Genomic DNA, 11,850 nt, shown 5'->3' on the forward strand with positions numbered 1-11,850 from the left:
CTGCAAATGCTCACCTTGGATGCAAATGCACCGGAGAGCCAAAACGTTGCGTCTAGCTGCCCTTCATTTTTAGGGACGAACGCAACTTACACTGTGGACCGAAGGCCCAGAGGCCTCCATTTCCTCGCGGTGCCGTGGCCCACGGCTGGCCCGGTACACGAGAAGGCTCTGAGGCCAGGGGGACGCACTGCCGGGCGATCGAACGATCGGGGTGCGTATATAAGCCGTATCGGACGGTTACCTTTATATCGTCGACTCAGACCTAACGAGAACCAGTCGAGTCTGACCGTGCCATTCCCTTCTCCACAAAACCTCCCGCCGCGAAGACCCCACCCATTAAACCCTAGAAGTCGAGCCTCCCCTTGCCATCGCCGCCGCAGCCACCATGGGCTCCGCCAAGTCCTCCAAATCCTCCAAGAAGCGGAAACCCGTCGCCCCGCCGCCAGAGTCGGACTCCGAGCAGGAGGAGACGGTCCACGAGGCCGCCGCTGCCGACGAATTCAACCAAGAGGAGCAGCCGCAGCCGCAGCAGCAGTCGGACGCAGGAGACGAGCACCATGAGCATGACAAGGAGGTGCAGGAGACGGGAATGGAGAAAAAGAAGAAGAAGGACAAGGAGGGTTCGGGAATCCTCACCAGCATGCTCTTCTCGGAGCTCCCCATCTCCGAGCTCACCGCCAAGGCCATCAGGGAGATGAACTACACCCACCTCGCCCAGGTGCGTGCCCGAACTTACCATTCAACTTAACCCGCGGCTCGTTTTGTTTTTTCTGGTCTCCGTGAAAGCTCGTATAATAGAACACAAGTGCTGTATGTTTCAGCAAAATATGTGTTATGTAGGAGTACATGTTGAATTTTGTGCAAATGTGTTGACTGGCTACATGATTTCCTTGTTCCTTTTTGTGTTTGCAGATTCAAGCTCGGTCGATACCTCATCTGCTGGAAGGAAGGGATGTGATGGGAGCTGCCAAGACTGGCTCAGGGAAGACCCTTGCGTTCCTCATACCGGCTATCGAGCTTCTCTATAACCTGCATTTCTCGCCGAGGAATGGCACAGGAGTTATTGTGGTTTGCCCTACAAGGGAGCTTGCCATACAGGTATGATTACCTAGAGAAATCATGCTACTACAGTTGTCGCAGTTCAGTTTTACCTGTGTTAGCACTGTTCAGCACTAAACTCTGACCATGAGTATAAGATGATAAAATGAAATCCGATGGGCCAACTTATATAGGCTTATACTTTGTTGAAAAAGAATGGTCTTATAAATATAGTGGACATGGTTGTTTGCTGTACTACATTTTTTAGATTACTATATGCTTTTTAGTGGAAACTTTTTGTACTTTTGTTCATTCTGTTTAATAATATTGACAAATCGTTTAGTCCAAAATTACTTCGACAGCGAGACTGAACAAATTACCATAGTCAACTTTTTAAAGCCCTGCACTTTTGTATTTCACTGTTCTTAATAACAAGTATTTTTGTTTTGGTCCAGACACACAATGTTGCCAAGGAATTGATGAAGTATCACTCACAAACCCTCGGATATGTAATTGGTGGTAATGGCCGGAGAACTGAAGCTGACCAGCTTGCAAAGGGGGTCAATTTGTTAGTAGCTACACCAGGCAGGCTGTTGGATCATCTGCAAAACACCAAGGGTTTCATATATAAGAGACTAAAGGTAAATAACTAGTATGCACCGCCTTTCTGTCAAGGAAAGGAGCAGATTTGTTACAAATTCACTTGTGTAGAAAACATTATCTTAGATTACTCAGAAATGTTACAAATCAATTTATTTTCTAAACGAGGTTCAAGAAAAGCTATAATTCATCATCGTGTGCGCGTCTTCTGTTCATGCATGACCTAAAAATCCCATCTCTTTCTTTGGCCAAACATTACATCCAGGAATGTATATGCCACAGAAAAATCAATGCACATTTTCATAACTTTAATCTCATCTAAAGTACTCCCTCCGATCCATATTACTTGTCTTAGATTTGTCTAGATAGTAGGAGGCCGAAGACCAATGGTGACCCCCAACGGAGTAACATGTTTTTGTCTAGATAGTAGGAGGCCGAAGGCCAATGGTGACCCTCAATGGAGTAACATGTTTTTTTTAACACCACATATCAACATATGTAATATCATTTGAAATTTGCATTATCTGTTTTGGTTGTGCACTTTGGTGTCACCGTTCCCAATTTCTAAACCAACAAGTTAACATATGATTTTCATTTATTCCATTGCACGTGCATCATTTATTCCATTGCACGTGCATGCCTGTCGTGGCTGCAAGATGTGCCTAACAGAGCTGCTGAAGCTGGCTGCATAACTGACATAAATTGGAAAGAGAAACAGTATCAGTACTAAAAGTAGATGAGCAATATATGTACTGAAGAGATAACATAATAAGCTAGACTGGCCTGAAGGAAGAAGAGACCTGTATTCATCCCTCCATGTATCAAATAAACAAAGTTAAGAATTCAGAAACTACTAACCATTATGATTAGGCATGTCTTATTCTATTAAGATGCCTTAGTTAGGTTGTGTTGTGTATGCATCACTCAGGAAAAATAGCATCTTCTATGAAGTTTGCAGAGTCATCTTCTAAACACCACATGCATTGTCCATACAAAAAGAAACTGAAAATATAAATCAAAATCTGAACTAAACTAGCTGCACACAAGTTGCTACTCATCAAGGAAGAGAAAGAGTCAGGATCTGTGGACCACGCCTTGCTGAATGGCAAAAGCAGACTATCACAAGTGTCGAATATCTGTTTTTGTCAATATAAGAGTAGAGAAAGAGAGAGAGAGAGAGAGTGGTGAAGATAATTTAGATAGGGCAGAATAGCTATCTCAACCAAAGTTACAGGACATACATTTGAGTAAGTAGATCATATATGCTATATGTTCCCCATCAGTTTAATAGTTTCAATCTTTGAATTAAGAACCTATAAGCTAGTGCATTAGGCTATTATAGCTCAGTAGAAATTAAGTGGGTATCTATGTGCTTAAGAGTATATCCATGCTGGTATCAAGACCATAGCCAGCTAATAAAGGGATTTAGTTGAGCATCCTAACAGTAGGTTATATTGTCGAGGCAATGCAAGGAGATGGTCAGCTCTGATGCAGCGTGATGAAGGGCCCCGACACCTCTCTGATTTGCATAAGGGCACTTGCAGTGTGTTAGAGGTAGCATTGCTTTTATACCAGGCCCTGCTTACTACCTCTAAGCTTTGTGAAAAAACACACAATATATAGAGGCTGAGGTCACCTCTTAGATGAACCCAAATGATTAAAAAATACTCCCTCCGTCCCCTAATATAAGATGTTTTTGCAAGCTGTTTTAGCTTGCAAAAACGTCTTACATTATGGGACGGAGGGAGTACGTACTTCTCAGCCTGTGCATAATTCTCCAAGTCTGCCAACCTTCTCAACCTGACAGCTGGGGCTGCTTGGTTATTTTATTACATAGAGTCTGCCTCCAAGCTGTGAGGTCATGCTAAGGTTTTTGGATTAGAGGCTGGAGTGTCCAATGTATGGAGGCTGACTCTTAAGAGGAGAGTGTGTCTTTAGAACCTACACCAAACACTTGACTCTTGGACCTAACTGTAACACGCAGCAGGGGAACACAGTTTACTTGGAAGGCGGAATTCATACCAACAAGATTATGTCCAAGGCCAGCTGTTTACTTTAGCAGTGTGGACTGCTAATTTATGCATATGCAATGCTTGCCTTCTTGATTTGTCGTGCCATTGCTGTGTGATTATTGCAGAGCCTGACCCCTTTCTCTCTTAATTTGTCTCTCTGACATCTCTCAATCTATTATTTTCTGTAGTGTCTTATAATTGATGAAGCTGATCGCATTCTTGAGCAGAACTTTGAGGAAGATATGAAACAAATATTTAAACGCCTTCCCCAGGTATATTTTCATATAGCCGTCTGACAATTCTCACTTGATATACATACCACAGTTTATCAACTTTATTGACATTTAACCATTATTCCTTTTTATTCACCATAAACGATGCACAGAATCGGCAGACAGTTCTTTTTTCTGCGACACAAACTAAAGAGGTTTGTGGATTTGTCCTGAAGTCCCAACTTTTAAGTTGATTCTTGACGTTTTTCTGTCTCCATGAATTTACTGGTATTTTTAATCCACAGGTTGAAGATTTTGCCAAGTTGTCATTTGAGAAAAACGAAGAAAGGAAAGAAAAACCTGTTTATATCTCAGTTGATGATGGTAAATCAAATGTAAGAAAATGATTTGTCACACCATTCACCTCTCTATATTGAGGACTTCTATAGTAAAAATAACAATGATGCTCCTACAGGCTACCGTGGAAGGCTTACAGCAGGGCTATTGTGTCATTCCTAGCGACAAGAGGTTTTTGGTTCTGTATGCTTTCCTAAAAAAGAAACAGTCTAAGAAGGTCATGGTGTTCTTTTCATCATGTAGCTCAGTAAAGTTCCATGCCGAGCTTCTAAATTTTCTCCAGATAGGGTGCGAAGATATCCATGGGAGACAAAAACAGCAGAAACGAACTACAACATTCTTTAACTTCTGCAAGGCAGAAAAGGGCATCTTATTATGCACTAATGTGGCAGCACGTGGACTTGATATTCCTGATGTGGTGAGGTTTTTGACTAACATTTTATTGAAACCAGTGCAACGAATTCTTCTTTTCCTTGATAACTGAATGATATTGCCCTTGTTTAGGATTATATTGTGCAATATGACCCTCCAGATGAACCAAAGGTTTGTGATGCTACCTGTTCTAGTTACATTTTCTACTCTTATCTTTTTACTGTACTGACGAATTCAAATTTGACTTTTAGGATTACATTCACAGAGTTGGTCGTACTGCACGTGGTGAAAAAGGCAAAGGAAGCGCCTTATTGTTCTTGTTGCCGCAAGAACTGAAGTTTCTTATTTACCTGAAGGTAATAAATTTTAACGATCTCTCTGTCTGTCTGTCTCTCTACAGTTAACAGAAACTACATATGTAATGGTGTCTGCAGGCAGCCAAGATTTCTCTCACAGAATACGAGTTCAATAATAAGAATGTGCCAAATTTACAATCACACCTTGTAAGTGCATCTTTTATGATAATTAAATTATTTCAATCCATTTTTTAAAGTATGCCCAGAATTTTTAACTGAGTTGTTGGGCAGGAGAACATCGTTGGTGAGAATTACTTCCTAAACCAGTCAGCTAAAGAAGCCTACAGATCCTACATCTTGGCATACAACTCACACGCCATGAAGGACATTTTTAATGTTCATGATCTTGATATGAAGGTATAATTGCTGTCAAGTTCTTTCTGAAGACTCATCAGTATTTGGTTCATGTGCACCACCAGTTCTTACTTGTATACTACTCCATCCGGAATTACTTGTCGCAGAAATGGATAGAAATGGATGTATCTAGAACTAAAATACATCTAGATACATCCATTTCAGCGAGAAGTAATTCCGGACGGAGGGAGTATGTTTTTGTTTTGCTTTACAATCCACTGCGCGTTTTAGTATGTGGGAGGAAATTTGTCTTGCTGTCATTGCATTTCCTAAATATTTCAGCTGTTGAGTAGAGGCAGCTGTGCACTAGTCTTCCTTATCCTCTCTGTGCTAGTGGCATTTTGCTTTATTTTGTTCACCTTTGGCACTTTCAGAATCTCTTTTTTCGATGGCTTAGTTTAGAAGTGAGTGAGCTGGGAAGTAGCTGATATTTCTCGTTGTCACCTTGTATAAATGTTGATGTTTGATGAGCATGAAGTGAGTTAATTGTGTATATGGTTAGAGTTTTGGACTTGGCAGGAAAATGGATTGACATATCTAATTGCTTGTTATGTGGCGGCAGGCTGTGGCAGCATCATTCTGTTTTAAGAACCCTCCAAAAGTGAACCTTGACTTGGAGAGCAGCGCTTCTAAACGTCGGAAGACAAGGAAAGTGGATGGTGGGGCGAGGAGGCATGGTATCAATGCCGCAAATCCTTATGGACGGAAGGGCGGTGATGATAACAGGCAATTCGCAAGATTCTAGAGGGCCGGCCAGCCAGCCTTTGAGTGGTCTGTAATGATGGTAAACTCTAATGTTAAACATTGATACCGTGCCTTTGAGTGTTTTATGATGTCTCTGCGGTAAACTCAAATGTTACGCAGAGTCTGGAAGGCTCTTCTTTGCTGTGTAAGATTTTGTTAGATACTAGCTCGATATTATGGCACTGGGGTGTGATGCAATTTTCCTGTGGAATGGATTTATGTACTAGCTTAATGCATTGATGATTGAGAGACAAAGAGTCAGTCAGCCAGTCCCCGTTATTGCAAGTGCTTTAGCCGATGTTTGCTTCAGTTTTTTGCGTTCATATAGTACTGTTGCCTGGAGGAAGGAGATGTTCTTGGGAGTTCATAGTTTTCAGTGCCATTAGTGAGATTTTGGCATACAAATCGAGTGTTGAGTTTCAGACATGATAATGTTCTTAACTGTTTCCTTGTCGTACAAGCAAGTGCAAAACTTGTGAACAATAAGAATCCTAGGATTATTTTCGTTATTGCTGCCATACTCTGATACTCATGTGTTTGCAAAGTACTAGTGGTGGTGTTCCTAGACGAGTGGTTGGACTTGGGTGGGTCGCCACATGGTCTTGTGGAAGCAGAGCAGCCTCTCCCCCTGGTTTGACACGGCCATCCGGACCTCCCAGTGCAGAGATTTGGCGATCCTCTCCACCTCCTCGGCCGTGTCCCTGTCGTCACGGACGATCATCTTCCCCTCTGGCCTGAGGATCCGGTCCACCTCCGCCATCACCAGCCTCACCTTGCACCTGTACTTGAGCTTGGAGAAGAGATGGTCGGCGTGGACGAGATCGTACGACCTCGGGTACGTGCTCAGGGACTCGCACCAGTCGTGGTACATCCCCAGCAGCCCGCGCTCGTAGATGATGGGCAGCGTATCCGGCGACTCCACCGGCACGATGTTCATCACCCACACCTTCATGTCCCGCAGCGCCGCCGCCAACCTGATCGATCAAGCCATCTCCATGTCATGCATGCTCCTCCTTCAACACAATGAGAGGAAAGGAAAGGGCTTACCCGCCGTAGACGGATCGCATGTCGATGACGTTCCTCACGTTCTTCCACTCGATGCCCATGCCGCTCAGGTAGGAGCTGTTGACCGCCTCCCTCCAGTGCTCCGTGTCCGCCGCCAGGTCATCCGCCGCGGGCTTGCCGTACACGCCCACCTGGCTCTCGTTCAGCCAGTAGGGCGCCGCCGTCAGCCTCTCCGGCCACTGCTCCGGCCACCGCGAGCCTCGCGCCGCTGCCTCGGTGGCCACTCTGTGCATGCACGCCTGCAGCGTTATGTTCCTGCCATGCAATTGCAGTGCAACAAGCATGAGAGCAAGCGATTCATGAAGAAAAATCGTGCGCATGCGGCCTTGATTGGTAGTACCATGCGGCGTTGGGGTCATCCGACTCCTCGCACAGCGGCGGCTCCGCCCGGCTCCTCTTGCTGTAGCACTCGTTGCTGGACGGCTTCTTGAAGATGACCATGGCGGTCTGGTCCACCGTGTCGCTCGTCCTCGTCACCATCTCCCAGCACATGGACTTTGTCAGTGCAGCCATGGCCTGCCAGATCCCCACGTTCTCCGCGTCCTTCCGGTACACCGGCGTCGCTGACCACACGAACAGCCCGCCGGGCCGGAGCAGCCGGTTCGCCTCCAGCAGCAGCTTGCCTCCCTCGATGTGCCACGGCACGCGGCACCGCGCGCAGTGCACCAAGTCGTAGGCGCCGCCGGGGAAGGGGAGCCGCTTCGTGCCCATCACAGCCGAGATGGCCGGGATCCCGCGCTCCAGCGCGAACTGCACCTGCGCCTCGTGCTCGTCCTTGGGCGCGAAGGACATGGCCAGCACGTCCTTGTCGAACAGGTACCCGCCCAAGCTTGCCACGCCGCAGCCGACGTCAAGCGCCACGCGGCTGCGCGTCCCCCACGCCACCGCCGGGAGCGCCTCCTGGATCACGTCGATGTAGTGCGACGCGCCGTTCAGGAACTGCGTGCCGCCGCCCGGGAACACCAGGTGCTCGCCGTCGCCGGACACCTTCACCCAGTTTTGGTGCCCCTTGTACAGCGCCAGCTTGGTGTGCGGCACGTTGTTGTACCAGATCCTCTCGCGGCTTTCCGGCCACGGGATCGGCTGCCGGTAGCCCTCCGGCAGCGGCACCAGGCATGACGGCGCTGGGGACGGGCAGTGCCGCTCGCGGTGCTCGTAGTGCTTGTTGCTCTTGAGGCCCTTGATGGCCGCCTCGTTGTCCAGGCACGGGATGTAGTCCGCGCCGGCGCTCGTGTTGCACAGCTTCCACACGTACGATGCCTCCTCCGTCGACGACTCGCCGACGACGACCACCACATTGCCGTTGTTCTGGTGCTCCTTCTTCTTCCTGCTGTTTCGCGCCTTCTCCTCGGTCGACTCCGTCGCCTGTGTCGGGAACGTGACGTCCTGCTCAGCCGTCGTCGTCTCGTTGAGAAGCTCCGCCTGCCCGCTCGGCAGCAGCTCCGCCGTTTCTGCGTCGCCGCCGGTCACCGGCTCCGTCACTGGCCTCTCGTCTTCGCCTTGGGTGGTGGTGCTACTGTTCGTTAGAACCATTCCGTCTTCTTCAGAGAGTGTGTCATCTACAGTTGTAGATGTCTGGTTCCTGGGTCTGTCGTTCTTGTCGACGAACGTTTGGTTCTTGGATGCAGCGCCGGTGGCCGCATCGTCGCCGGTCCGGTCGTCGAAGGCCGTCTGGTTCTTCTCCATACCGTCGTCGCCAGCTTCTTTTGCGTAGGCCGGCGTCTCTTCGGCGTTCTTGTTGGTGATGTTATCCTCTGTCTCAGCCTTCTTCTCGGTCAGCGCCGCCTCGACGTTCTTCTCGCCCTGGCCGCCGGTCTCTGTAGTGCCGGAGCTTTTATCAACCTGGTCACCGGTGTCCGTCGTGTCTTTTGGTGCCTCCTCCGTGCTCTGGTTTGTGCCTGTTGACGCATCCTCGGCGCTCTTGTAGGTCGTCGCCTCCTCCGTGTTCTGCTCGGCATTGTTGCCACCACTCTGGTTCGTGTCTGTCGACGCATCCTCGGCGCTCTTGTCGGTCGTCCCCTCCTCCGTGTTCTGCTCGGCGTTGTTGCCGCCGCTCTGGTTCGTGCCTGTCGACGCATCCTCGGCGCCCTTGTCGGTCGTCGCCTCCTCCGTGTTCTGCTTGGCGTTGTTGCTGCCGCTCTGCTTCGTTCCTGTCGACTCCTCGGCGCCCTTGTCGGTCGTCGCTTCCTCCGTGTCCTGCTCGGTATTGTTGCCGCCGCTCTGGTTCGTGCCTGTCGACACATCCTCGGCGCCCTTGTCGGTCGTCGCCTCCTCCGTGTTATTCTGGACATTCTTGTCGGGGTCTTCCTCCGGCTTGGCCACATCCCCGCCTTCCGTCATGCCGCTGTCGTGAGAGGGTGTGAGGTTCTTGGACGGCGACTCGGCCCCGGCTACGGTGTCGCCGTCGGGCTTGCCTGCGGTGGCGCTGTTGGCATCGGCATCCGTCGTCTCTGCGCTCTGGTCGACCTCCGTCGTTTGCACGGCCGGACCGTCGTCCTCCTCCTTGGCAGCCTTGTCTGTTGTCTGTGTCATGTCGGCGTCGGCACCCTTGACGACGCTGCGGGTCAAGCCGACGTCCGTGTCCTCCCCGGCCTTGTCCGGTGAGACGCCCATCGGGACGTGGCTCGTGGGCGCCATCAGCCACGCGGCGACGAGGCAGAGCCCCACGAAGAGGACGACCGTGGCTGTGGCGCAGGACGACGCGGGCCGCCGGGCGCCACCGCCGCCGACGTCGAGCGGCAGCCTCTGGTAGCGATCTCGATCAAACAACGGCATTTTCCCTTTCTTAGCTCTCGTTCCAGCTAGCTCATGCGCTAGGCCTGGCTTATCATGTGAAGAAACAAGAATCAAACGTGCACGATCGGACAAATGTGAAGAAACGACATGAGATGTCTTGGAACGGCGACGCACCTCAATGACCGGGCACGATGAATCGCCGGATCGGCCGCTCCGGTGCCGGCGGGCGTCGAATTCGACGGCGAACGAGAAGGGTGCCTCGTTCCCGCCGGCAGCAAGATATATATACGTGCACCGCCGCGCCTGCAGATCGACCTCGAGCTTTGTGCGCGCTTTGCTTGGAGAGGTAGCGATGGATTATGAAATGAAAGTCTTTGAAATGGATCTACCGGAACCCTTTCTATTTCTCAACAAGAAGCAATGGGGCATGCAAAGCAAGCACGCATGCATCTCCTCGTCCCTTGCTCTTTTTATTGGGTGGAGGGGAAAGGAGTAGCAGGAGGCGCCAAGTGTGGAGAAACGGGGGTGACCGACCACCAACGCCACTCTCCCCGGAACGCCCTTTGTGGCTACATCCATTGCCATGCAAAACTCCGGGTGAATTTTCCTCTTGTTGCAAAAACATCGCGCGCATGTCTATCCATCAACTGGACGAAGCCCGACCTAGCCTTGATTTAGTGTCAGAGCCTAAACAAGCTCAACGGTGACGGAACAAGCGATGAACCCCCAATGTACCCATAGCATATATAGCAAGCTAACTGAAATTACTCGATAACTTCTACGGCAGTACGATGTCAGCTATTACCAGCACTAAACCCAACAACTAAGGTGAGCATGCGTGAGTTTTTTCCTCTAGGGTTTCCTAGAGTCCACCTCTTCCTTCGGCGGCGACGCTGAAGTCTAGGGTTTCTACGTCAGACCACCGGCGATTGCTACCACGCGTGTGCGATCGACGTCCCAGGAGGCGAGCAACGAAGCTGATCCTACGACTGCATGGAGATTTCGGGGGGTGCGAAGGGAGGAGTAGGGTCGAACGACGCAGGACGAGAGGAAGGGGTGCAGAGGGCGGATGACTTGGGTGCTGAAGGTCCGCAAGATCCGGTCTTGGCGGACTCTGCGGAGGGAGCGGAGGAGGCAAAAAACAAGGAAGCGGATGTGGAAGACGAGGATCAGGGTTACTGGGATCATTATGGCCCGGATCCGAGCCCGGAGGATGCGTTTGAAGGACTCAATTTGCATGGTGAAGAAGAGGAGGATTTGGACTTGTCAGGGGAGGTGGATGAATTGACCAAAGATGTTCGATGGCTAGCGCTGTTTAGGGTTCATACCATGCGTCCGTTTAGTCATGCTGCCCTGCTGAACTCGATGCGCAATGCTTGGGCCTGTGCACAGGGGGTAACTTTCAACATCAAGGGGCCTAACCTATTCTGGGCTCAGTGCCATTGTTTGGGCGATTGGAAGCGCGTGATGGAAGGGGGGCCATGGCAGTTTCGGAGAGATCCGGTGGTGCTGGTAGAATATGATGGATTCACCAATGTTTCAGACTACGCTCTTAATATGTTTCCTTTGTGGGCAAGAATCAAAGGCTTACCTGATGGGTTGACTAGGAAGAAGGAGTTGGCAGAGAGGGTGGCGAAGAAGGTCGGAGATCCACCGTTTACAGTGGTAGTAAATGAAGGAAAGATCAATCCGGCGAGCTGCCTGAGGGTGCGAGTCTTTGTGAATGTTACAAAACCTCTCGTCAGGTTCGTCCCAATCACTTTGAAGGAAAGGAAAAAATATCCAGTGTTCTATGAGAAGCTGTCGGACTTTTGTTTCTTTTGCGGTCGTATGGGGCATATTGTGGAGGAATGCGGGGACGGAACGCACGACCTGAGTTTATGTGAATGGGGGGACTGGCTTCACTGGTCGGGAGGACCGATTAGTGGTAATACTATGGGGGGAGAGGGTGTTGGACGAACGCAGGCAGGGGTGGAGGAGGTGCTAGGGGTGGAAGTCGAGGAG

General features: G+C 49.8%; 2 protein-coding genes across 3 annotated transcripts; one reads left to right on the forward strand and one right to left on the reverse strand.

Moving 5' to 3' along the window:
* Nucleotides 1–270: 270 nt before the first annotated feature.
* LOC119300802 (DEAD-box ATP-dependent RNA helicase 27-like) lies at nt 271–6,296 on the forward strand. Of its 2 annotated transcripts, XM_037577688.1 has the most exons (13): nt 271–718; nt 913–1,098; nt 1,494–1,679; nt 3,839–3,922; nt 4,036–4,077; nt 4,168–4,257; nt 4,338–4,436; nt 4,503–4,637; nt 4,724–4,762; nt 4,843–4,947; nt 5,026–5,094; nt 5,179–5,304; nt 5,864–6,296. In XM_037577688.1, exons 1-13 carry the CDS (start codon nt 386–388, stop codon nt 6,044–6,046), a joined length of 1,677 nt encoding a protein of 558 aa, XP_037433585.1. In that variant the 5' UTR covers nt 271–385; the 3' UTR covers nt 6,047–6,296. The 2 variants fall into 2 exon arrangements, with proteins under 2 accessions (XP_037433585.1, XP_037433584.1); XM_037577687.1 differs by having other exon boundaries at nt 272–718; nt 4,338–4,637.
* A 131-nt stretch (nt 6,297–6,427) lies between these two features.
* Nucleotides 6,428–10,294, reverse strand: LOC119300801 (probable methyltransferase PMT24). The gene is made up of 4 exons (XM_037577686.1): nt 10,021–10,294; nt 7,451–9,929; nt 7,093–7,365; nt 6,428–7,019 (listed from the first exon to the last, which is right to left on the reverse strand). Exons 2-4 carry the CDS (start codon nt 9,883–9,885, stop codon nt 6,608–6,610), a joined length of 3,120 nt encoding a protein of 1,039 aa, XP_037433583.1. The 5' UTR covers nt 9,886–9,929; nt 10,021–10,294; the 3' UTR covers nt 6,428–6,607.
* Nucleotides 10,295–11,850: the final 1,556 nt, after the last annotated feature.

This window comes from Triticum dicoccoides, chromosome 5A (genome assembly GCF_002162155.2).
Source record: "Triticum dicoccoides isolate Atlit2015 ecotype Zavitan chromosome 5A, WEW_v2.0, whole genome shotgun sequence".
Classification (NCBI taxonomy): Eukaryota; Viridiplantae; Streptophyta; class Magnoliopsida; order Poales; family Poaceae; genus Triticum; species Triticum dicoccoides.